Here is a 26,519-nt window from a genome sequence, read left to right on the forward strand (position 1 = left end):
ATGCACGTCAGTCTATTCAATCAAACAGTATAAAAACATACCACAGACGTGGTGGTGGAAACTGGACATTCGCCGTATAACAAACTCAAGAGATTCATTTGTGTGTGTATGTTTAATCAAAAGTTCATCTTGGGCACATTCAGTCTGTATTGTAACAGGACCTATCCCGTAAAAACTTCGAACAGATCTATTAAATTCTGAAATCCTTGACAAGTTTTTTTTCCAATCATCTGTATCTGACCGAAGTAAAAATAAAAATCAGCCAGTACACGCATCTACCCCCTCACACGACAATATATATGTGGCGAAAAAAGGAATGGAGAGGGGGGGAACAAGGAATAAATTAGATCCAGAAATAATTCCACTTCATCATTCCAAAATTCAAGTGTGAAGTGATCGGATACTGTGGTAAAGATACGTGCTTAGTATCACAACTGAAAATACAAGCCCTAGGGTTTTAAATCAAGGAAACAATTAAAGTTAAGGAAAGATCAACAGAAATGTCGAGAACATGTAAAATATTGTACTTACAATCCGTTTCAGCATGCTCTTCGAATAATAATCTCCCAGTCAGCCTCGTGCTTACGACTTCGACAGGATGTTGCCTCTCACGCTGAGCCAGTACATTTGGAGTGAATTCAAAGGCCAGAGATGCAGTACAAGCACATTAGTTAGATCCAATTAATTTACATTGCTACCTTGCCCAATTTATGGCTATTTCTGTTGGTAACATCACACATGTGGCAAACAGTGCTTGTTGCCGACTCTGCTGGGACAGGCAGCAGACGATTTTATTTAGGAACCAAATTCTGATTGGTTAAAACATAAAACCGGAACTCAAAGTACCACTTGTTCTTTGGAAGTATCAAATCAAGAACAGATAATCAGGTAAATCTGAAATGGGTTCAACACTTTTAAAAAATCGTAGTAAATCAGAAAACACAGTAAACGTTGGAAAAATCGTCCAGTATCGCTTCTACAGGTCTATACTTGGACAAAACATAAAGCAATTCACTAAAGCTGACACTTCAAAATGTCTGTTTAGTTACACTTTAACATTTGACTGAACACCGAAATACTAATTTTACCTGGTTATTATTCAAGCAACAGCTTCAAAGTATTGAAGCCGTGATCAACATTTCGTCGGCACGTATGTAGTTAAAGTGTGTATCCAAAGAAAACGGGTGGTGGTTTGTTTTTTTTTTTTTTTTTTTTGGGGGGGGGGGGGTAAAAACAGGTGACTAGTTTGTGTCGTGTGTGGCATGTAGACCAGGTCAGGGGTCAAGGTTAGTTCAGATCGCGTGAAGGATTGTGGTATAGATACAGTTATCACCGAGCTGCAGTTCGCCGATTCGAAGAAGACAATTTCACATTGTTCGGTTTTGTAGCTCCAGAAAAATAGATAAGGAAGATACCAAAGGAGATTTCCTACAGGTTAATCTGCACAGCGTGTTTCCAGTGTCTGCGCGAGGAAGCGCTGTCGAAAGCGCAGTGTCGATCTGTCCATCTGGCATCTTGGACACCCGGCCAGCCATACTGAAACTGGCCTTGGCACGGAACGATCCAAGGGGGGCAATCTCAGTCATCTCAAAGAGGGAAATCCAAACGCAATCCGCTTTGTTCGATTTTATGGGCTTGGACGATAGAGAAAAATAAGAAAAGCAAAAGCTGGAGTCAGTCTGGACGAAATTGCTATCAAGAACGCAGAATTGATTTTTTCTGAGTTTTTTTTTTAGCCGTAAGCGCCATGTTTATCGGTCTCCAACCGGCCTCAAAGACAAAGGAAAACTGACGGTGCTGGGTAATTGAAATCAAATAATGAACACTGACAGCATGCACAGCCGTAACCAACACCTTTTGCTCACAAGACATGTCAAATAAAGTGAAAAATAGCAACGACTTACCATTGTGCACTCCCGTGTCGAGCTAAAATTTAAGTTGCGGCACAATTTCGCTTCTCGCACATCTGGCTTGTTGACATGCATCAACGAAGGGGCCTCATTCTGGAAGAGTTTCCTGCTCGTATAAACATGGCGCTTACGGCTAAAAAAAAAAACTCAGAAAAAATCAATTCTGCGTTCTTGATAGCAATTTCGTCCAGACTGACTCCAGCTTTTGCTTTTCTTATTTTTCTCTATCGTCCAAGCCCATAAAATCGAACAAAGCGGATTGCGTTTGGATTTCCCTCTTTGAGATGACTGAGATTGCCCCCCTACTTGGATCGTTCCGTGCCAAGGCCAGTTTCAGTATGGCTGGCCGGGTGTCCAAGATGTCAAGATGGCAGTCGTGTCCCCGCATTTTGAACTCAAAGCCACAGTTTGTGTAGGGAACGTCATGGCTTTGAGTTCAAAATGGTGTCCCCGTAGCGTAAGTAGGCTACAGACAGACAGATCTAGATCTAGTGTCTTGCACAGTGTCACCGCTATGCTTACTGTATGTGTGACGGAGTGATTGAGTTTGTGTTACTGTTTGTCGATTTCTTACGTGAGCCTTGAAGGCTTCGCCTCTTGTCTTCCTAGGTTTTTCAGTACCACACAGAACCTGAATTTTCGTCAGAACTTTTCTGAATAAAACCGCGTTCTAATAACCGACTGACAGTGACACTGCTTATTTTCTTCATGTCGGTATTGCATCGTGCACCTCAATTACTCCTGAATTAACAAATATAGACGTGAGTTGTTCTTCAGTACTGGTGACAGAAAGGGGGAAAAGTGGTCAAAATTCAAATCTCTAGTTTTGTTTTTGAAATATTGCTTTTCATAAAGCAGAAATACTGTAGTATCTGTTGTACATAAGAAAAAATCACTGGTTCACATGGTTCCTACATAATCTAACTTTTAAAGCTGGTTCTTGTGTGTCTGTGTGTATGTTTGTATGATGACGATAGGACCCGAAACGGCTGCACGGACTGAGACAGGAATTGCAGAGAATGTTCTTTGCCACTCGAGTCGTGTCATAGGGTACTTTTGGAATAGCAAATTTGAAAGGATTCTTCAAAAAACGGCGGAAAACATTATATACCCTGTGAGCTATCGAGGATCCTCCCCGTCTGGGCTGTCGAAACATGGTCTTGTTAAAAGACGTTTTCAAATGCGGCGGGGAGATACACTCGAAGCACATTTAGCGAAGTTATGTTGCCAAATCATCAAAGATCAACATTTCACAACACGGATCGATGCACACAGTCGAAATAGATGTGACTTTCACACGACCGAAGACTACTTACTAGCAGACTAGCAGACGACAAGATCTAAATATTTAGATCAGTGAGAGCAATCCGTTGAAGAACAGTTACTCCGCTTATTCGTCTTCAGTTAAGCTTATTTCCCCTGCCATAAGTTTCCTTGCAGATCTGCAGTCGCGTAGTGAAATGAACTAGTGTCATCGGAAGATTCTTCTCAGTCAATGATCAAAGCACAGTAAGTTCTATGGTGACAAAAGTCACTTTCGGACAACACGACGATTGACTTAATTTATGAGCCCAAAGGGAACAATATCGACAAGAATGTACGCATTTGACATTAAATGAAACATTCATAGACAGTTTCCAACTCACCAGATCTGCCAAAGAGCCGTCATTCGTGAAAAAAACGATGATTTTAATCAGACAGGTATCGGAAACAAGCCTTGGTCACCTGCGTTATTCCTTCCAAGGCGACGTGACGGCGCCACATTTGTTTGTTTATGGCTGTTTATCGCGAAACAACACAGTTGAAATTTGTGTGTAAAATACCACAAATTTGTGGTGAATCAGTTCGTCATCTGCGTTTCGATTGTGATTAAGTCAGATTGGAGTTACTTTGAATCGAAGGCGAGGGTAACCTGCGTTATTTGTGGGACATCGTGAACAAATTTGCTTGCAATATTTTATACAGAAAGTAAATTTCAATGATTCTGGCTCAGACTTGTAGATCTGTTATACAGTGTGTTGGTAGTGTATCTGCTTTTCTGCTATGAAGCTCATTTGGAGTGATACGCTGATCGAAGTGGGGTACCCTATGTGGGACATCAGCCGTATGCAGATTACGCCTCAGAACACTCTCGCATTTCACAAAGACAACAATAATTTGAAACATTTCAAGAACTGCATCAGTTTTATTAGATACTATTTCAACAACAACAGCACAAACACGACTATTATCAACAACACAGAACGGGAGGTAAGTCTTCAAAGACGCACCAAGTGTGCGTTCCCGTTTTTGGACGCCATTTTTGCTGGCATTTTCACAGTAAATCTTAATATTTCCATATCTATTGAATGATTTTGGTATTTTCTTTGATTGTGCCGATTCTCCTATCTCTCTGGCATGTACTGGGTGCTTTGTGACCAGTTTCTCCCCTAGACTGTTTTGAAAAATGCGTCCGTGTGAGCTGACCCCCACTTGTGACCAGTAGCAAAGAACAACTCACATACATGTCATGTTTACTCTCAAAATGTGCTCAGAATTACAGAAAATAGGTTGTAAGTACTGCGTTCGCACGCGTGACCCGTCTCTTTCTTTTGGTGTGGTTAGTCGAGACTATCGTAATAAAAAACGCTCGCGCTGGACCCACGGACTTACATTACCGTACGTCCGTGGCTGGACCCGAGTACTCTTCAGACTGGCTCGCTCAATAAATATAAATTATGTTTGGAATGTCTGTGGTGTGAATGTTGGTTTCTGACCAGAAATGCAGATCTATCTCTGGCCGATTCATAGATTCAACCTACAAACTGCGACCTCATCTGTGATCAGATATGTTTCGACAAGCATTAAACGGATGAAATTAACCACATGCAGTTTATTCTTCAGAAAAATGTACACAAAACATGGGTTGGGTTCGGTGATTTGTACATAAACGTCTTCCTCGCGATAGATTCGCTTATTATTTTGTCTTATGAAGCCGTCATCAACACGAACACAATGATTGCAGAAGCAAACTCTGTACCTACACGACCGAGACACAAGACTGATTATTTCACAGCTGCAATGAGAATAGAGAACAAAGACGTTTTGGGTAAGCTTACTCACGTCAGGTCTTCACTGACAAGCTAGGAACAGACAGAAAATTCTGAACAAAAGTAAATGACGTCAAAGTCTCTTTCGCTTTGCGTGTAACTTTGTCATGACGTATTTTTGTGTGACGCGTTCGTCTGTTCTATCAGGTCAATGGCTGCGTGTTGCCCCGCCGGTGTGAACTCCTCCTACGGCCAAGTCGTTTTTGTGGTTTATTTCGCATTTAGGTCCCAGGTAACATTATGAAGTTTTAATACGATCAATCGGACCTATTATCAAGTTAGTGTATCAACTTTTGAACGAACTGCGCCCAGTAGTTTCCCAGCAATAAGCTGTTAAGTGGAGAAAGACAGACAGACACACAATTAAAGTCTGCTGAGCCCTAGTACTAGCGTACTCGGGGATAAATGTTTGTATATATATCGCTTCACGCGACTTGTTCCTATTCTAGTCAAGTCTCTCCGTCAATCAAATCGAGTCAAACTCTGCTTAATTCGCCCACTGAAAAGTGTATTCTGTAAAATGACTATTTGGTGACGTCATAAATCGTTAGGTAGCAAAGTCACCTCTCTCGATGTGACTTTGTGTGGAAAATAGGGGGGAGAGAGAGGTGAAGGGAGAGGAGAGGAGGTGTGTGTGTATGTGTGTGTGTGTGTGTGTGTGTGTGTTGTGTGTCGCTTGCGGTGGGGGGGGGGGGGGGGGGCGGGGGAACCCATACACGCATTCGCTCGCATGCAGAGACAGAATAAATGCGAGAGAGAGAGAGAGAGAGAGAGAGAGAGAGAGAGAGAGAGAGAGAGAGAGAGAGAGAGAGAGAGAGAGAGAGAGAGAGAGTCACACACACACTGACACACAAAGCGCCAATAACTTGTTAAACACCTACGCACACGGGTTCTTCTTTGCTGCTGGTCTCATTTTGGGGGTCGCTTAATTTTAACCATGTTTTCCTTAATTTTATTTACGTTTTCACATGAGATGAGTAAAGGTCAACTCCAATTGCACCCAAGAAGCATTGTAAACAATGCATTGGAAAAAAAATGTTTCGTTCAGTTTTTGTAAATGTAAATGAAACTAACGTGTTACGCAAATATGTCAACCAAACCCTTGCTCATTGTACAGGAATTTACTTTATACTTATAGCAGAAGTTTAGCTGAAACTGAAATTAGTTGATTTAAAGAGTTTAGATATTCAACAGCACCAGACAACATTTTAAAATCAGCTGAGACTAGCAACGGTAAGAAAACAACTGACATGAACTTACCGTTACGCACGTTTCATGCGGTGTCACATACTGAAACATGCGTTTATTTTGTTCTCACACAAATCCACTCCGTCAGATGGGGGAAATGACTTCTGCCTTAAAGAGCTCACTACTGTAGATATTGGGATCTGAACACCAAAGCAACCATGCAGCTAAACCACAATGAAATTTCCGCGACACGCGCGAAACGTGCGTTATGGGAAAATTATAAGTGTATGTATAGAGCGATTCAGAGAAAACAACTTGACCGTTTTTCATGAAACTTTACATGAGAGGTCCTGGAAATAATATCTCTGGAAGTTTTGTTTACATTGTTTCATTAAACGTATTTGATGACGTCATATCCGACTTTTTTCTGACAGTTGAGACGGCACTGTCACAGTCACACCCTCATTTTTTGATAAAATTGACTGAAACTTTGGTCAAGCAATCTTCGACGATGCACGGACTATGGGATCGTATTTCAGCTTGGAAGCTTACTAATTAAATTATGAGTGTGGTCATTAAAATTGAAAATTCTAATTAAAAATAAAATTTTAGATATTGATCCAAAAATGATTTTACCTTGTTCGCTATCATTTTTTATTCCAAAAACATATAGATATGTTATATTTGGGTCAAAAACAAGCTAAAAAAGTTAAAAAATAAAAAAAAATAAAAAAATTAAAAAAATCCCTGTCGCTGGTCATGTTCGAAGCCTCCCTGCCTTGCGGTTGATGTCGAAACAGCTTTTATTTGACCTTTGTGTTAAAAAAAAGATGTATGCGGAACATAAATAAGCAAATTTGGCTGTGCTTCCAGCTACTTATTGTTTGACCTCCGACTCCCCACAGTGCAAACAAAGACACATGGCGAGAGGTCCTTCGCCTATCAAGCCCCTGTGACCTGGAATAGATTACCTCTGCCTCTCAGACACACAGATTCTCTCACTACATTCAAGACAAATCTCAAAACACACCTCTTTCAGCGCAAGTGATTTCCCCTCCAGCATCTCCCCACCCACCCCATCCTGCCCCACCTCACCCCCTACCTAGTGCCTAAAATAACGTGTATATATATATATTTTCTGCGCTTTGTGTCAGCACTGTCTGTGTGTGTGTAAATAGTACTGTTGACACGTTTTTATTATATAGAAGCCAACTGTGGTTCTTGTGCTTAGGCTGTGTATTGGATTGTCACTGTATGCCTGCATTATTAGTTGTCAGTAATAATTATATGTGCTGATTGTTCTCTTTGCCTGCGCGCGTATAGTATGTTGGTTATGTTTGGTTATAGTATGTTTGCTTATGTTTGGTCGTTATCTTTGCCTGTGCGTGTATTGTAAGTTTGGTCGTTTTCTTTGCCTGTGCATGTATAGTTTGTTGGTTATGTTTGGTCGGTTTCTTTGCCTGTGCGTGTATAGTATGCTTGGTCGATGTATGTATTGTAAAGCGCTAAGAGTAGACAATTTTCTAGAATAGCGCTATAAAAGTTTGCATTATTATTATTATTTTTGTGACCAGCAACAAAGAATAACCCTTATCTCACTTACAGATTGCGGGAACTGGACTTTTTCTTCTTCAACGTTTTTCCTGGGACGATGAAAAGCTTTTTAGATCGCTTTAGATTGTCCTCGTGTGAGGAGTCGTCTTCATTGATCACTGGCTCGCAAAATGTAAATGTCGGGATGGGTCCATCAGACTCTGAGATCATCATCGAACAGTCGCTTTCCTCTTTCTCAGAATATGAGGACGATTCGTTAGGAATAATGCTTTCTAAGTCGGACTCTTCCCGTGGAAGGTCTTCCGAGGTGGATTTGGTCGGAAGACCGTGTGCAGAGTCCTGTGTGGCTGGCTCATTGCCCTCATTGCCCTCATCGCCCTCATCGCCCTGTGTGGCTGGCTCATTGCCCTCATCGCCCTCATCGCCCTCATCGCCCTGTGTTTCCTTCCGGTTATCGGTGTTCTTACCGTCTGCTTTGTATGACCTCACCCTGCTTTTCCTTCGCTTGCTGCGTTGTTGTGACCTGCCTGGTAAGTCCACGTTGCTGGTCTTGTGGGAAGCGATAACTGTGATTTTGCGTTTCTTCTTCTTGCGAGGTTGTTCAGTGTTACTGTTCTTGTGCGTAAGGCCGGCTTGCTCAACAGAATCTGTGTCTATAAGACTAAGAGTGCGAGGACCGCGTTGTCCGCTTGCGACGTAGCTTTTCTTTTTCTTGCTTGGTTTTTCAGCGCTAGTGAACGGCATAGAATCTGAATTGTCCATAGAACTGTCCTGGGGAAAACTGCGTTCTACTAATATTCTGACGCCGCTTGTTTTCTTCTTACGGGCCGTGTCGGTATTTCTTTGTTTGTCAAAACCTTCCTCGTTGGAAAGTTCCTCTACTGTGTGAGAAGATACATTTTTCAAAATGCTTTTCGTCTTATGAGGTCGCGGAGTGTCACTTTTCGTGTGCGTCGCAAGTTCGTCATTGTCAGAACCTGTTTGTTGGAAAACGACACTGCTCATATGCTTCGCCCGAAATTCTTCAGGGTCATGTTCGTCAGGATGTTGCTGTGTGGAAATGTTGGAATCGAGATGTTTGCCGCCGCCTTTCGTCTTACGAGACTGTTCCGTGGCACGTGTGGTGGGCGTAATAAATACATCTTCGTCGCTACTATCAACACCGAATTTCCTTTTTGGTACTTGGCGATGCCTTGAGCTGCTTTCCATTTGTTCGGCGTGTGAAACACCGCTCTTTTTCTTCATTCTGTCATGATCTGGGCCGCTGTTTCTTCGTGTACTGGTAGGAGACACTGAATCACTCTCCTTTTTTGCGCGGCGTTTCACTGGTTTTGTGTCGCTCGCGTTCTCCTGTGGGTCGACATGTTCTGGAATGCTGCGTCTCCGTAAGACATCAGGCAACCTTGCAGAGCTCTTCTTCTCTCCACCTTTTGGATTATCTTGCTCAAGGTGGGTACTTCCCCCAGCGTCTTGAGACTGCTTCTTGAGTGGGCCTTTGCCGCGCTTCGTGTCCCCCTTTGTTACTCTCGCGTTTTGGTTTTCGTTGGATGCCTCAGGGTGGCAACTTGCAGCTCTGGTTACGTGAGTGGGTTGACTTTCCCTTGGCGCAGGAAGCAGTAGTTGGTCCTGCTTGCTCTCATATTGTTTGTCTGAAGATTCGGAATCGGGTTCTGGTGACAAGGCGTTATTGTTCGTCGGCAGAGTGAAAGTCAACTTAGCTTCGATTCTGGCTCGTGTGGACCCTGTGTAAACAAGACGATTTTCCATTGCTGTCACGCTTTTGATTCTTGACTCATTCCCCCCCCCCCAAAAAAAAAAAAACCCCACAAACAACAAAAACAACAACAATAACAACAACAACAACAACAACACACCCACCAAACTGATGTATTTCTTTAAAACGAAAAGGCATAGTCCATCCCGTTAAACAGTTCCGCTATTGGCTTTGAAGAATTTGATTCATCAAAATATGCCCGCTGTGCACAGAAAGCAGCCATGCTGCAGGTTCTTGGTGTGTTTCTGGGTGGAGGGATACACTTTTCCCGTGTGTGGTCTGGGTGGCCGAGTGGTAACGCACTTGCGCTCGGAAGCGAGAGGTTGCGAGTTCGACCCTGGGTCAGGGCGTTAGCAATTTTCTCCCCCCTTTCCTAACCTAGGTGGTGGGTTCAAGTGCTAGTCTTTCGGATGAGACGATAAACCGAGGTCCCTTCGTTGTACACTACATTGGGGTATGCACGTTAAAGATCCCACGATTGACAAAAGGGTCTTTCCTGGCAAAATTGTATAGGCGTAGATAAAAATGTCCACCAAAATACCCGTGTGACCCGGAATAATAGGCCGTGAAAGGTGGATGCAGCGCCTAAAGGCAGTCGATCTACTGGCCGATGTGAATGCGTGATATATTGTGTAAAAAAATTCCATCTCACACGGCATTAATAGGCTTGAGTCGCCTTGTGTGGTGAGATACGTGCGCGATATAAATCCTCGTAAATCATAAAATAAAATAAATAAGTCTCTATCCAGATCTGAGATGTCAAGCCGAACAGGTTTTCACGGGAAGGATGTTGCTGTTAAAATCTTTAACTGAATACACACTTTCGAGCTAAGTGCAAAAATGCTCAACTAAATTTATGACAGCTCCAATGTGACGTCATATTGTGCAATTTATTGATTAAATAACACGTTTTGTTGAGCTACTTTCACAAACCAAGCCACCGATAATAACTAAGCGTGATCATTGTTACAGACCATTGAAACATTCATGCAATACTAGTGCACAGCAACGTGCCCTCCAGGCAAACTCTTTAAAACAAAATTACTCACCTGAATGAGAGATTCTTTGTAATTGTACGCTCTTCGAAGGTTTATCTGGAACATGCTCTTTCCCGTCAGTTCTATATTCAGAGTACAGAGTGCGTTGGGAAGAAGACTCAGAGGAAATGTGCCTCTGTTGTCTGTTGGAAAAAGCACGAGTGTCCTGGGTTATCTCAGGTATTCTGCGTCCCGGATGAGTGCTTGCTTGGTTATTACATCTTGACGCCTTCTCACAATCAAGTGCGCCTCCACTAGAAAAGCCGCCACCACATCCTCTAAGATCTTTGCTGTAATAGGACGTTTTTTGACTGGCTTTTGTGGATTTTCGAGGATGTCTTATAGTAGCCTCTTGCGAGCTTCTCTTCGTCGATTGGTTAATGTTATGAATAGCTGGAAGAGAACTTTTGAGTTGAGAATCTATCGCCGCTTGAGAACATCTTTCACCAGTATTTGCTGACCTTTTTTCCTCAGTCATCCTCTTTGACGAGACGTTTCTAGAAGGGGAAGCTTCTCCCTGGCGATGTCTTCGTGGGAGCAAGGTTTCTTGTATCCTTTCTCTCATTTGGCTGGTAACAAACAAAGGATTTCGCCGAGAAAATGTTCTGGTATAAGCAGCTTTTGATTCTTCGCTGTCCTCCGTCCCCTTCTCTCCAGTAACAGAACTGTTGTTGATGTTGTGAAGTTGCTCCCTTGCTGCAGACCCATGTCTGTCTATCCTTGTTGAGTTGGTGACATGCTCCAGTGTCTTTGAATGGTTGCCGCTCACCCGTCTCGGTTTAAGGGAGTCACCATACTCTTGTATTCCTGACAATGTGTGAGCTTCTCTGGAAACAATGGGATCGCTGTACTCACGAGCAACTGTTGTGCCGACTTTCTTTGAGTCCTCAGAGGGGGTTGAGGTGTTGATCTTGGTGGGGGCGTTATCTTTCCGTCTGCAGTCTGCGTTCTGTATTCTTGGTAACACAGGCTTAAAGGATAGGTCTTTCATCTCTTCTGTGACTGGACGTCTCCGGATCGATTCGCTGCTTTGCGTTTCCTTGCTCTTCTTATCTTCAACGTCAGCTCTGTCATCTCCGGAATGTCTGTCGTCTTCTCCGATGTCAACGTGACGAGTTTCACCATCACTGCCTTTGTTGAAGAATTGGGTTGAATGTATCTCGTCGTCGAACAAGAGGTCCGTGTCGGAAGAGTCGGATGCCACAAGCTGCTGGTAATCAGAGTAATGGTCCGAAGTGTCACTCGAGCTGTCAAAGGCTCCGGACTCTTTATCTGTCTCAGCCATTGCGAGTTGTCCACTTCGAGCAGTATCCTCACGTTGTGCTTGGATTGCGGGGAGCTGCACGTGTTCAAGCTTGTGCAGCCGTTATAAGATGTCAGTAGTTGACTTTTACATTTAGTGTTTGGCCACAGTCCCCAACTCAGAGGGCTGCTTTCTTTTTTTGCCAACCTGATTTTGTTGTTGTTGTTGTTGTTGTTGTTGTTGTTGTTGTTGTTGTTGCTTCACACAGCCTACGCCTTCTTGTAATACTGTAATCAGGCGTGACAAAAGAGAAAGCTTAAAAGTTATGTTTAAAAAAAAAATCCACTATTCTCTTTCATGCAGGATCAGCTAGTACATTGTGAAGAAAAGCTCACTTTAGAAAAACAACAACTCTCCCAGCAAAGGAACGAGAAAAATAACAGGGTTTTCACTTGTGAATTTTTCCACAGCTGACAGCACAGGCCTGTTGGGAACGTATTTTCCTTGGCCACAGTTATCTCGAATGTAACACGTCTTGGTTTGTGTTAGTGGTCGACATTACAGCGACACCTAATTCCACTTGTTTTCTTCTGCGAATCCTCAGTGGCTGATTTGTTTTCTTTGGCAATTGAAGATGAGGGTAGTGAAACTCTTGTTGGAGCTTTTCGAGAGACAAGAAACTGAATCCACGTCAGCAATTGTCTGTGCCAGAACTTGGAACATGACCTGACGTCAAAGTTATTATGACGTCAGTATGAGGACTTGGAGTTCCTGACCCATTTTCTACTTTGATCACGCAGAGCTGATGAATATAATTATAAAATGTATGATGATTAGATCACAGGAGCTTGTATCCAATCGCCGGTCGATCATTATTTACTCCTTATTCCATTTATTTACTTCTTATTCCATACAGTCTCCTTACTACTACTATTTACTAATAAGTAGTAGTATTGAATTGAACTTTATTTAACAAGGATTAAGATTTAAGGCTACGCCTTTTCTTACAATCTGTCCTTGGGACGCATAGACCCACACAGTAGTAAGGGTAAGCATGCAGCAGTAAATAATAAGCATGCAGGAGTAAATAATTATCGACCGGTGGTTAGATACAAGCTCCTGTGGATTAGATCACGAAACAAATCAGTAACACTGCTAACAGCTATTGTGTTTTCAGCGTAGCAATAGGGCCCGATATTTAGACGAGACAAGATGCCGACGAGTCGAAGACGACTACTATTACTACGATGAAAACACAATAGCGTTTATATAGCTATTCTGACATTACATTCTGTGTTAAAATCATGTTTTTGTCAGCAACAAGTACCAGAATGGTCCATGTCGTTGATTGCAGACGACGGTTCCCTTTCCGCATGAATCAACGGAAATAACCGAACATTGAAAAACCCTCGGACATGTATTACGGAGAAAACTCGAGATAACCGGATGTTTAGCATTACGTCAATATGCTAGGAATCATATGACGTCATGACGTATCATGCTTGCCTACGTAGATTGTATGTTCGAAAGTCTGACTTCTGTTGGGTTTACACCACTAAACAGTTCCGCGGCCATTGCGACAGTGCGCATGCGCAGCATTTTTTTCGAGTAAACAAGAAGCGTCTTTCCAGCTTCTCAGCAACTTGAAACATGTGCGATTTGAGCGAGATTTCCATCCAGAAGGTGCAACTGTGGAGCACTGAAGCATTGAAAGCCTTTTTGTGTGTACGGAAAAAGAGTGTGGAAGGTGCACACGAGGAACTTGTAGCTAGGTAAGTTTTATTTCTTCGTTATTTACTCTTTTCAATGATGCGATGTGTTGTTCCAAATGGAACTTTAGACCGGTTTCCCGCCCAGTAACACTAACAGTTGCTCTCTCTTCAAATATACTTTTCAGTCGATTAAGTCAGTAAGTGCCGTTGATCTGGACACGTACTCTTACTTACTAATACTAAGAAGCAGAATTACATTCGTGATGCTTAGATGTTGTGATATAATGTAGGCTACAGTTTTCTATTTTCACTGAATCTGACATGTTTTACTAAGTAACTGTACAACAAACATGGCCATGCATACTATTACTAAGTTGCCACTGCCGGTTTGTGTAGCTGCTAAGATTACCTCAGGCTGTTTCAGTGAGTGTCTCGTAAGTTTACATATAATGGTAATGAGGGGGGAAGGGGAATGCCTGCCACAGGTGCAAAAAACTGTGATTTGATCTCAAGGCCTTTTTGTGCCTTTTTGTTGTAGAGCTTTTGCTGCTTTGGAAGATGGGATTCCTGTCGACCATGAAGCAGAAAATGCAGAGAGGGTGCTTCTTCAGGAGTACAAGAAGAAGTAGTGCGTGGAAAGGGGTGCTTTATCCTGATCCATTCGCCATCACAACTGGATGTAAAGGGGAGCAAGATGGGCGATTCCTGTGGCCGAGCGTCTTCATCACTGACATTAGTGAATACCTGAAGCAGACGGCTGCATGTGAGCTCGACCTCGTGCATCGCCTCATCAACGAGTATAAAGAAGGAAAGGCTTACAGGTAGGAAACCTCTCTACTTTTTTTTTAAATAAATCAAAATTAGAGGGGTTCAAGTTGCAAGTTGAAATGCAAGATGGTTTGTGAGGCCTAACAACATTTTGGTTTTGATGAACAGGGAATGACTCAAACCTGAAAAAGCAGTACACTAGTATTAATACACACTATAATTATGCCTGTCACTGGCAGCAATATATATATATATATGCAACATTTTCTGGCAGGCTAGAGTCTTTCTTGTACTTGTAGTTACTCGAGTACTTGCTGGCAGGTAGGTTTAGATTTTGATATTTGGCCATCCCTGCAGGAACAAGAGCCTGTGTGTGAGAATATTAAGAGCAAGATACCAATGAAAATGTACTCACCAAAAACACAAACGATAAAAACACAAATAGAACCTGTTTGGACATAGAGAACCTGTTTTGACGTATGTATTTGTTAGCTTAAAAAAAAGAAAACCAAGACAGGAGGAGACAGCATATAAAGTTACACTAAGTAGTAAATGTTGATTGTTAATGTTATCCTGTTGTTTATCTAAAATAAATCAACATCTTATAAAAAGATGAAGTTTTAAAGGTGAGTTCTATTGTGTTTTAGTTTATATGATTCCCTCCTTTTGATGACTTGGTTTTCTCAGATTGTTGTTGTACAGGGTCTTACTCTTAAAAGGGGGGTTCCACTGTAGTAGTATTAATTTTCAGGTTTAATATTGTGTACTTTGCAGTGGAAGGCTGGGACTACCAGTACCAGTACCACATGGAAAAAAATAATAACTCGGAATTACACTGCCGGTGTGTTCATTAAAGTAATGTGTACACCTCTTTTTAATGTTTCAGGTACTACACCTGCGAGAGGGTCCGCGAAATAAAGTACCACCCAGTCCGCACCACCTCTGCCAACTGCTACCTATCCGCCAGTGTCTACCCGTCTATGTCCACACGGAAGCCATACAAGGTGTGGGTTATGGTTTCAAAGAAAGGTGAAACCACTGTGGGAGGCGAGATCCAGGCGGCTTACTGCACCTGTGCTGCTGGATTGCTCGGATCGTGCAACCATGTAGCTGGGCTGCTCTTTCGTGTGGAGGCAGCTGTAAAGGGTGGGGTCACGCAGAAAAGCGCCACAGAGGTGTCTTGCCAGTGGATCATCCCAAAGGGTCCTGTTGGCAGGAAGCCACAGGCTGTCTGTGAAACCCTCCTTTCCAAAGACAAATACGGGAAAAAAACGTCGCAGGAGGAGAAGCTGGCCAACAAGCAGGTGAGAGATAGGTACACTGCTTTTTCTCCACATCAGGCAGCTGAACTCCAAGATGCAGAGTCCATGCGCAACAGGCTGCAAGTAATTTTGGAGGAGGAAGCGCCTGATTGCATCTTTGTCAGGACCAGAAAGAGGCTTCCACCTGTCTCCAAGAGCCAGCCATCACAACCAACTATTCCCCAAATTAATCAAATTCTGCCGCCCGTTCTGATACAGTCAGCAGCAGGATGCACTTCGGTGAAGGAACTGGTAGGGAAAATTGCATTAACAGAACAGGACAGAGATCTTGTTGAAATTGAGACCCGAGGTCAGGCGACCTCATCCAGCTGGCACAATCAGCGACTTGGTAGGATAACTGCCTCCAAGTTTTATATTGTGTACACTAAGTCTTTGACTCTGCTTAACCAGGTTACTGTCAGCGACGATATGGGCGACCCGCTAGCAACTTCCTTCATGACAGAAAAGCACCTAAACACGCCAGCTGTGCAACATGGTCGTGCATTAGAGCCTGCAGCAAAAGAGGCAGCAAAGATTGAGCTGCTAAAAAGCCACACTAATTGTATTTTTAAAGATTGCGGTCTTTTTCTGTCTGTAAACCATCCCTTTCTTGGAGCCAGTCCTGATCTCCTTGTGTCTTGCTCCTGTTGTGGACATTTTGTGGTGGAGATTAAATGTCCTATATCTGTTGCTGACTGTGTACCCACAGCAGACAACATTCCATATGTTCATTTAAACCAGGGCAACATGAGGTTGAAAGAAAGGCATGTTTATTTTGGTCAAATTCAAGGTCAAATAGCTCTTACAAGTGCAGAATTTGCAATGTTGTTTGTGTACTCTGTGCATGGTCACATCTTTGTGAAAGTTAACAAGGACACTAACTTCTGGACTGATATGTGTGAAAAGCTAACATGGTTTTGGACCAGGTTTGTTGGTCCCAAACTTCTCAAGGCCACGAATCCTGTGTGTTCAGCTGATCTTCCCTCCTCCTCCTCATCTTCCCCCCCTTTACCCACCATTATGCCTTCTTTCCCTGCAGGCCCCTCCCTACCTCAACTCCCTGTTGTTAGTTACACCCCGCGGCGTGTTCTTAAAAGAAAGAGGACGACACCTAAGATTGCTCCTATGTACCTGTGTGGGTGCTGTGGTGATGACATCCCTGAAAATCCACAGGATTTTAAAGAGTTCTCCATACAGTGTGATCACTGCCCCCAGTGGTACCACTTCAGCTGCGTAGGAATCAAAGAAGGGGAGGTTCCAGATGACGCAGACATTTGGAAATGCCCAAAGTGCGTCGGTTCCCTTTGATGTGTGGATTTTCAGAGATGTTGTCACTAGACAGCAGATTGTAGTCATATTTTGCTGTTGTACATTTTGCCTTCGACTCAGAAATTTATTGAATTGCTGGTCTGTTGTAGGTTCTACTGTACAGTATACACTCTACATCATGTTAACTCAATCTGTTGAATAATGTGAGGAAATTAATGGCATTTTCAGTCATATAATGGGTTATACAATCAACAACATTATCACAATGCTGTCAAACGAATATGCCTAGTGTTTTTTTTATGTCCATTTTCGTATATTTTAAAACTTTTTCTTTTATTGGATTTTATCAGATTTTTGTTTTGAGTTCTGAAAAGGATGTTCCCCTGTACGCAAATGTTATCGACTTTTCCTGGACTACATGTGTTATTTGTATGTATTATATAACTAGATTTCTTTCTTCTCAATCTCAATATGTTGTTCATTGTCAAGTAGATGAAGTCATCAGCTTTGAACTGCTGCTAGTGATAATGGTTAACAACTTCAGTAAAGTTAATTTTGAGCTGATTGTATTGTGTGTATTTTGTTATCAAGTGCTGATATGTTTGACCTTGTGCTGTAATACTTTGTCTTATCTCTCCTTCTCCATTACATAGTAGGAGAAGGCAGATTTTGTTCATCACATTGCGTCATACAACCATCAACCAAAACAAAAAATCTGAGTCAAACATACATTTTTCATGGGAACATGTTATGGCAAGTGCACCTGCACAGGACAGGAAATGGAGAGGAAGAAGAGAGAAAGTTCAAACAAATGAAAACAAACCAGTAAATTGCTTAAGGCCATGTGAGGGCCAAATCGCTATTTTCCATATATGATGATCAGCACTGTTTGTGTCGCTTTTGTTATAATACTGATGGTCTCTGAATTAAGAAACGTTAATGTGTTTGTTTATTGTGTATGTCGTTGCTATAGAAACAGGAAAGTAAACAGCAGCCATATTGGATTTTAGGAACCGTTTTTTCCATATCCAAATGCTCGATTTCTGTCCAATATTTTGCATAAATATAGATTTAGATCATATCTACAGATTTACCATTTATTTTTTCTGTGAGTATTACAGTTATTTAAAAAAATTTTTTTTTATCATAATGTTGAAATTTTGCGTAAAATTTAATATTAAAAAAATCGTAAAGCCAACATTTCTTTTCCGATTCATTATTCAAATGGTAACTCTGTAGATAGTATGTAAAAGTACAAGTATGCAGAATTTCACAGAAATCTAACCAGTAGATTTGAAATCATGTTGTTCCCAAATGTCAAAACATGCAAACTGAGGAAAAGGCAAAAACGCACACAATTTGTTTTGAAACCATTGATAGTTGTAATTAAACTCAAAATACATACATGTATCACCAAATTCCACACTGAGGAATGTTTTTCACACCTTAGAGACACCGTTTAAAAGTTAGGGAAGACATAAAACATAAGTTATTTCAAACATGTGCAGTACACCTGGAAAATTGTTTGTTCCGAGTTACAAACAATGCATACACACACTCCCAATCACAGCATGCACACCACAAAAAGCTCGCTCACTCGCTCACATTCACACACCCACACACACACACAAGCTAGCTCCAAATTACGAAACGTACCCAAGTCATCAATTGCACGCGTACAATAACCACAATATATATGAGAATAATGTTAACCACAATAACAATGACAAGTCGCCTAAAGCGATATAAAAACATTTAGTCAATCGGTATGAAACTTAAATATCAACACCACAAACCAGTCATCACCAAGACTACGAGATACATTTAGATAGTCTCGGCTAACAATACCGAGACGGATCACGCTCGTCTCCGCAAAGCATGAGACCATATATATGTAGTACTTACTAAACCTATTTTCTGTAATTATGAGCACATTGTTAGAGTGAACATGACATTTCTATATATTTTTGAATTCAGGAAAAAATTAGGAATGCAATGCAGTCAAGATTTAATTTGTAACTAAAAATTAGATTTTAATGACAACTTTAACAAGCAAACTCATTAATTTATTTTTAAGATTTTGAGCTGAAATGCAATATTATAGTCCGGACTTCGTCGAAGATTGCTTTACCAAAATTGCAATCAATTTGGTTGAAAAATTAGGGTGATACAGCGCTGCCTCAACTGCCTAAAAAAATCCGGATATGACGTCATCAAAGACATCTTTCCAAAAAATGGAAAAAAACATCTGGGGATATCACACTCAGGAACTCTCATGTTAAGTTTTGTCAAGATTGGTCCAGTAGTTTCCTCGGAATCACTTTATACACACACACATACACCATGACCCTCATCTCGATTCCCCGTCTAAGTTAAAACATTTAGTCAAAACTTAGAACATGCCTGCAGCATATGCAGGGCCACCTTCCAGCTGCATGAACAAGTTCTTCCAGTCTCTCTGACTTGGCTGCCCACACTTTGTCTCTCCTTTTACTTTGCTTGTCTCTCACAGCCTTCAGACTGTTCCGCACCCTCTTGTGCATCCTGGCTGCTCCAAGCCTCTTCATGTGATGTCCAGTCTAGAATCCGAAGAACTGGGCAGAGTTGGCAGCAGCAGCAGGTCCAAAGTTGAACTCTCTAAGAGCTGTACCAAGTCGTTTACTCACATGGTTCGCACACTCTTCCTTGTCAATGTGAATATCCTCACCATAGGGCTTGATGTCGTTGAGCTATGTAAAAGTCTTGGAGTCACCGTCCGACAGTAGTGTTGTGTAGCGAAGCTTGTTGGTGTTCACCGATCGACGCCATATGACACGGGCTGCTTCCACCTCCATCATCCTGATGAGCCTGCAAACAAGAACAAAATAAGAAATGTAATTTGCAAACAGAGTATTTTTTAAGTGTGTGTGTGTGTGTGCGCGCATGTGTTATTCACAGTCATTGTCCAGCTAATACTTCAATTATAATTAATGCGGAAAAAAATGAAATAAACATGGAATTACCAAATTACTGAATATTAAATTTCTAGCAGCAGGTATAGGTGCACTGAACATTGTTAGATTGTAAACGTTAAGCATAATGCATTAATTGATACCATTTGAACGTTTTTAAATACACTTGTATTGTGCCACACATACATGTACTATTTGCCATCCCCTGACCACTATTCTAGCTCCCTCAGTTCTGGGAAGCCCGTTGATTCTGAAGACTTGTGAATCTCTCTTGATGCTGTAGATACAGCTCTCTCTCTCTCTCTCTCTCTCTCTCTCTCTCTCTCTCTCTCTCTCTCTCTGTCTGTCTATCTATCTGTGTGTGTTTTCTTATTATTTTCATCACACACATGCACTCCCCCATGCCCTGAACTATTCAAGATACAAATTGGATTTTTACGCATGTGTTACAACTTTCATTATTATTATCATAAATTGATGATCTGTCTTTATGACGCTTTTTTTTTTAATCCATCATCCATGCCTTTGGTTTTGGTTTTCAGTTTCACTGGAATGCATGGAAAATAATATCCACTCATCACTATTACATTTACTTGTAATTTGCTATTATTTGAGTAAGTTGCTTAAATTTGAAATAAACTCTATTCAAATATGTCTGTGCAAACAGATATAATTTACCTTTATAGTTCACCTCACACTTGTCTAAGTGGTCCACGAGCCAGGCCGCATACTCCTCTGGCTTTTCCTGAAACAGCTTCTGCCCCGTAGACTCCACACCTGGCAGTAGGTACACATGACATGGGCATCAACACAGAGTCCAGTAAGTAAGTCCACAACACACCCAACTCCAATGTGCGAAGAGTGTCCACGAGTAAGCCAGGCGGCAGGTGCCATCATAGCTCACAATAATGTTCAGGGTGTCGTCGACACCAAGAGTAGTGCCACAGTATCTTGCATGAACTTCTCGAACATATGCAACAGTGTCACTGAACACATGCTTCCGGAATTTCTCCAGTTGTGTGAATAGTTGGCTGGCATGAGTATGACTATGAAAGGTCTTGTGGTGAAGTCCAGCTAAATCCATGTTTTCACAGAAATTTCTGAATGTGGTGGCTCCCAGTCCACAAGCAAGTGAGGAATACACTGCCTGTCTGTTCATGTCGAACACTTTTGTCTTGGCCTTAAATTTTGTCGCAAGATACTGTTCATACACAGGCTCTTCGCACGAAGAACAGTTCACCTGGGCAAATACTGCCAAGCCACTTGTTGGTCTGGAGTCTGTGCAAAGAGACAAGCACTTGTTTTTACACTGTGGACAGCACAGACTTGCAACCATACTGTCTACTTCGGCAAAGTCTACAACACCCATCTGGGTTTTTACCATGGTTTCAGTAGCAGCAGATGACTTAGTGTCAACTCCACCGGACACAAACCTCTCATACGATTCTTTTTTGAACTCACTTCTTGTCTTCGTGCCGAGAATGTTTTCAGTCGAAGGAATCGACGCGAGCACTAGCAGACGACCCCAAAACCGGCACTAATTCTGCCACGTCAGCCAGCACAGAAGCTGATTGCGCTGATTTCTTCGCCTTCCATTGATTCTTCACTTGATCTGTCCTCTTTTTCGTAGATTTTGGGGCTCCTCTGGTTGTTGATGGCTTGGTGCGAACCATTTTTGCACAGGAGCGTGTACTTTCACTGCTTGTAAACAAGCGCCATTGTTGTACCACGTGACCCCGGTTGAACGAATCAAGATCACATCATACGTCATACTCTCCGTATAAGGAAGTTGGCGTAGATTGACCTACATTGAAAATGTTCCGTTAGAGCCGAAGTAGTCCGGAAAATAACGAAACAACGGTCACATGCAAACAGGGGAGGCTATGTAGCAAGCAACGTCATGCAGTGTTCGCCCTGTCGTCTGCTCAAATTTGCTGATCAAGGTGTTGAAAATCGGCAATAATAAGGCAAGTTCAAGACAAATGAACGCAATCAGGCGAGGGTTGGTGTATTGAATTTATTTTTATTGCACACAAAAAACATGTATATGCAACATCAACGGCAGAAATTGAAAGAAAAATGACCACAGTTTTCCAAACAGTCAAAATGTCTAAATGCCCAAATCTGCCCAAAAGCTCAAAAATCACCCCCGCACATCCCCTTAAGGTTTCTCTTGGCCACTCTGGAAACATTTATTTTACTCTACCTATAGTCCTTCATTACATTTATCAGTTATTAAATTATTTACATACATACAAAAACAATAAGAGCTTATAATATAATTAATCAGGGGCAAAAGTATGGCACGGACAACTGCTCTGGTAGAGGCTAACTCATTCCAGTGACAGGAATTAAAGGTTAGGACAGCTGGCGCACAATTACCTGAGAAACATTGGAGTGTGTGGAAGGTGAAGAACAAAGGAAAAGACAAGAGTAAAGACAGCGCAAAAATAGCAAGAGAAAAAAACAGTGACCTAGTGAGATCAAAGGGAATGTAAAAGACAAGAGTAAAGACAGCGCAAAAATAGCAAAAGAAAAAAACAGTGACCTAGTGAGATCAAAGGGAATGTAAAAGACAAGAGTAAAGACAGCGCAAAAATAGCGAGAAAAAAACCAATGACCTAGTGAGATCAAAGGGAATGTAAAAGACAAGAGTAAAGACAGCGCAAAAATAGCGAAAGAAAAAAACAGTGACCTAGTGAGATCAAAGGGAATGTAAAAGACAAGAGTAAAGACAGCGCAAAAAATTAATAGTGAGACAAAAAAAAACCAGTGACCTATAGTGAGATCAAAGGGAATGTAAAAGACAAGAGTAAAGGCAGTGCAAAAATAGCGGGAAAAAAACCCATTGACCTAGTGAGAGCAAAGGGAACGTGGAACAGTGTAAAGGGAGTAGATCACATTGTCAAAGTGAGGGTGATATATGTCACAGGTTTAGTGGTTTGAAAGGTCAGTGGTCATTGGTGATGTAAACTAGTAGCAGGGTAGACAGAGCAAGGTAGATTTCCCTCTGCCATTACCATATACTCCCTTGTCACTAGAATTTTTATGGAAAGTGCAGCTGCAGTGGAGAGAGATTGCAGGGAGAAAAAAGAGAAACATACAAATACATTTTTAAAAAAAGAGTGAATTTAAAAGGTTGCTGCTCCTGGCCAGTGTGGTGAAATTTATTTTCCTCTACCTATATTTATTCATTAAATGTATCAGTTATTTACATACATACAGTGGAGAAAACAAAAACAATGATGATTATCTCCATTGAAGTAATAAAAAATAAATAATAAAACAATTTACAGTGGAGATACCAATTACAATCAATGAGTCTTATATCGCGCATATTCCGTGGGTACAGTTCTAGGCGCTCTGCAGTGATGCCGTGTGAGATGAAATTTTATACGGCCAGTAGATTGCAGCCATTTCGGCGCATATTTACCTTTCACGGCCTATTATTCCAAGTCACACAGGTATAGGTAGACAATTATTAACTGTGCCTAAGCAATTTTGCCAGGAAAGACCCTTTTGTCAATCGTGGGATCTTTAACGTGCACACCCAATGTAGTGTACACGGGGGGAGGTTCGGACACCGAAGAGAGTCTGCACACAAAGTTGACTCTGTGAAAGAAAAAAACAGTGACCTAGTGAGATCAAAGGGAATGTAAAAGACAAGAGTAAAGACAGTGCAAAAATAGCAAGAAAAAACCCCAGTGACCTAGTGAGATCAAAAGGAATGTAAAAGACAAGAGTAAAGACAGCGCAAAAATAGCAAGAGAAAAAAAACAGTGACCTAGTGATGATTGTCTCCCTTGAAGTTAGAAAAAGAGAATAAAAGATAAATAAAGTTGATTGGAAATAGGGTATTTTGGGGGGCTGCACAGGCATGTGGCTCTTTACAGGAGGAACAGCCTGTGAAGCACCAAAAGTAGGGGAAATTAGGAAGGAGAAGGTGGCTAGAGCAACAACCGTACAAGAAGCTAAAAATTTTAGGGAAGAACAAATTTCGTGAGGCTTGTTCACGTAGAATAATGTCTGCAGGACCGTCTGAGTTCAATGGCGATCAACCACTGCTTGACGCTTATTTCATGGTAGATGATTGTCATAAGCACAGCACCATAACATATTTTTCCTACGCGGGTTCGGTGGTCTATATGGCCGGTAAAGCTTGTCCTTATGATGCAAATCTCCCAGGCTGGCTCGTTGGGGAAACACTTGTGATATGGCAGGCTGGGTTGGGTTGACAGGCTGGAGGAAGTACCAACTGTGTAAGAAACGAGAAAAAATATGACAGTTTATGCAAGAAAAAGAGAAGCAACAAACATTCATTGTGTGGATTGAACGCTCAGTGCGCTTTAGATACTATTTGGTAAAAGATAAGGTAATTATGTACAGCATTCAGGCTCGACACTCACCGCCCTTATGCTATCTATCATTTGGTTACTGATAAGGAAGGGGTATCAGGCACTGTTATAAATTATATTTTATTATATAGGATTTACAGTAGTGCAGGTGATCCAGCACAGAAACCTGTACCGGGGGATCAAGCAATGGTTTCGTCTTATATCAAGTTTATGTAACTCACCTATCTAGCAATGGAATAGAAAACTAAACAAAATAGCTCTAATTGGTGTCTGCTTAAAATTGTTCCACAAAACCTGAAGTTAGTACACTTATGGTGCCATTCTGGAAATTTTGTGACGAATTGGAATGTTCAAGGGACACTCGCTGTCAGTGAAGCCTAATCACTGTAGATTGACATCTTGAAATTACACAAGGCTGCACAAACAAGGATTACATCATCAATATTGTGCAAAGCAGAAATAGGGAGCTCATTGCTTAGAATTCTGAAGGTCTTGAGTCGTCTGATCACTTGCTCTACAAGGATCCTTCGATTTGCTATTTTTTTAGTTTTCCTCACTGCTGCTGAAGGCATTTGTGTCTGTCCCCTACGGCCTGGTGGAATCTCCAATCTCAAAGATTGCTGCTCACACAGATCAGCAATGGAAAAGCCTTTGTCTGCCATAAGGGTACTGCCAGGGGGTATTGTTTTTAGAAACTGTGACTCCTCAGTGGCCGCTCTATCAGACATCCTACCTTCAAAGGCACGAGACACAAAAGAAATCATACTATTTGGTAATACAGAAACCAACACCTTCATCGTATTGTGGTGCTTGTACTCACTCCAAGTAGCACTTTGGAATTTTATGTCCTGTGGAGTTTGTATGAAGAGCTCTGTGCAATCAATAATTCCCATCAGACGAGGCATGTCTCTGTAGCGCCTTGGTTTGCTTGCCTGAACACTTACTTCATCAGGGAGGTAGACCATCTTTCCAAGTGTGGCTGCTAAGGCTGATACCCAAGATGAAAAAATCTTACCTGCCAGACAAGATGATATGCAAAACCGATAGGCCAGATCCTCAAGGTCCAATCCTCGTCTCAGTCGCATGAACACCAACAACATCTCATCAATACTATCTAAAAAACGTTTTGGGCCAAAACACATTGGCTGATTGATAAATGTTCTTGCCTTTTTGGAATGGTTGACTTTCCCCTGCCATCTTCTTGTCACAAAGGGTGAAACTAATCCATGAATTCTTCGGAAGAGACTGGTTGTGGCCATACCAGTGTAATACGATACGTTTTTGTGAGAAATCAGATTTCTGAATAACCGTGGCTTTTTCCTGTCTGCGTTCTTTTTCTTTGCCATGTTTGCAATCTGAAGTTTTAACACACACACTTGCCTTTTGAGTCTATTGTTCTCCTTCGTCAGCTTAACAATTGCAACAAGACTGTGTGCATAACGTCTGTACATATGTCGGCAACGGTTTATAAAAAAAACCATCAACAAATAAAAAGCAAAAACATGTGCACCCAGACATTTTTCTGTAGCGAATGGATCTTGCTCAGGGCCAGAGTCACACTCTTCTGGCAATCCACTGGCTGCTCCATCCATCTCCCTTGATGATCCTTGGGCCTGGCACGCCTCAAACTGGGATTCCAGATCTCGCCTTGCCCGTTTTCTTCTGCCTAGCTCGTGGTCTGGTTGGGGGATGTCTCTTAACACTCTGGCAGCCTGAAACATTCCCAGTGTTCATACAATTGTTATTAATTATGGTACAGTAGTATTAAAATAAAAAACTATTATATCTTCATGCAGGGCTCTCCACATGTTGTTCGTTTGGGTTCCTGTCTTGATTTGTTCAGTTTTCAGAACACACTTAAAGAAGAAGAGTCAAATCACTCAAGTTGTAAGGCACAGACAGACACATATGTTACGAGGAACAGCATGTGTGAACAAGTACATTCCACACCTTCCTTTTTTGCATACACACAACAAATATGAAAAGAAGGTTATTAAAATTAAAATAAATTACTTTGTGTTGAAATCCAGGGTATCCCAAGTTTTCTGTTGGGAAGGGGTTCTCTTCAGTTGGGTTCCCATCAAGAAAGTGTCGAGAACAAACTCTTGCATCTTTCGCAGGTGAAAAAAGCTTGTGTCTCCCGTCTGCTGTTGTGTCTTCACGGCTGATCAGTCGAATCCACTTATCCCGTTGTGATGGTTTCTTCTTGCGTGTTGGAAGCGGATGCAAGCTGTTGAAAACAGACACATGTAACTATTTATGGCTCTGCAAAGCAGTTTTTAATTACTTTTTGATCACAGCCATGTTCCAACAACATGAATTAATACCACAAAAAAACAAGAAATGGAAACAAGCAGACAGTGAGACA

At 41.7% G+C, this 26,519-nt stretch overlaps 2 protein-coding genes across 2 annotated transcripts in view; one reads left to right on the top strand and one right to left on the bottom strand.

The window, feature by feature from the left end:
* The window catches only part of LOC138970663 (uncharacterized), a 57,414-nt gene extending 44,917 nt beyond the window's left edge, over positions 1 to 12,497 (bottom strand). Inside the window, exons 1-2 of the mRNA XM_070343165.1 lie at positions 10,565 to 12,497; positions 7,791 to 9,483 (exon numbers count right to left, since the gene is read on the bottom strand). Of these exons, the coding sequence (XP_070199266.1) occupies positions 7,791 to 9,483; positions 10,565 to 11,837 (2,966 nt within the window). The 5' untranslated portion in view covers positions 11,838 to 12,497. The remainder of the gene's footprint in view (positions 1 to 7,790; positions 9,484 to 10,564) is intronic.
* Positions 12,498 to 13,332: 835 nt separating this feature from the next.
* Positions 13,333 to 17,675, top strand: LOC138965860 (uncharacterized). Its single transcript, XM_070337961.1, has 3 exons — positions 13,333 to 13,567; positions 14,046 to 14,328; positions 15,162 to 17,675. The coding sequence occupies exons 2-3, from the start codon at positions 14,066 to 14,068 to the stop codon at positions 16,882 to 16,884; spliced, it is 1,986 nt and encodes a 661-aa protein (XP_070194062.1). The 5' UTR covers positions 13,333 to 13,567; positions 14,046 to 14,065; the 3' UTR covers positions 16,885 to 17,675.
* Positions 17,676 to 26,519: the final 8,844 nt, after the last annotated feature.

The sequence above is a fragment of the Littorina saxatilis genome, linkage group LG1, assembly GCF_037325665.1.
Source record: "Littorina saxatilis isolate snail1 linkage group LG1, US_GU_Lsax_2.0, whole genome shotgun sequence".
Classification (NCBI taxonomy): Eukaryota; Metazoa; Mollusca; class Gastropoda; order Littorinimorpha; family Littorinidae; genus Littorina; species Littorina saxatilis.

What these genes read in the sequence shown, in the direction of transcription:
- LOC138965860 (XM_070337961.1), top strand. Translation starts at nt 14,066, where the DNA reads ATGGGATTCCTGTCGACCATGAAGCAGAAAATGCAGAGAGGGTGCTTC. An exon ending in AAAGAAGGAAAGGCTTACAG is followed by an intron (nt 14,329 to 15,161) that starts GTAGGAAACCTC and finishes TTAATGTTTCAG; the next exon opens with GTACTACACCTGCGAGAGGG.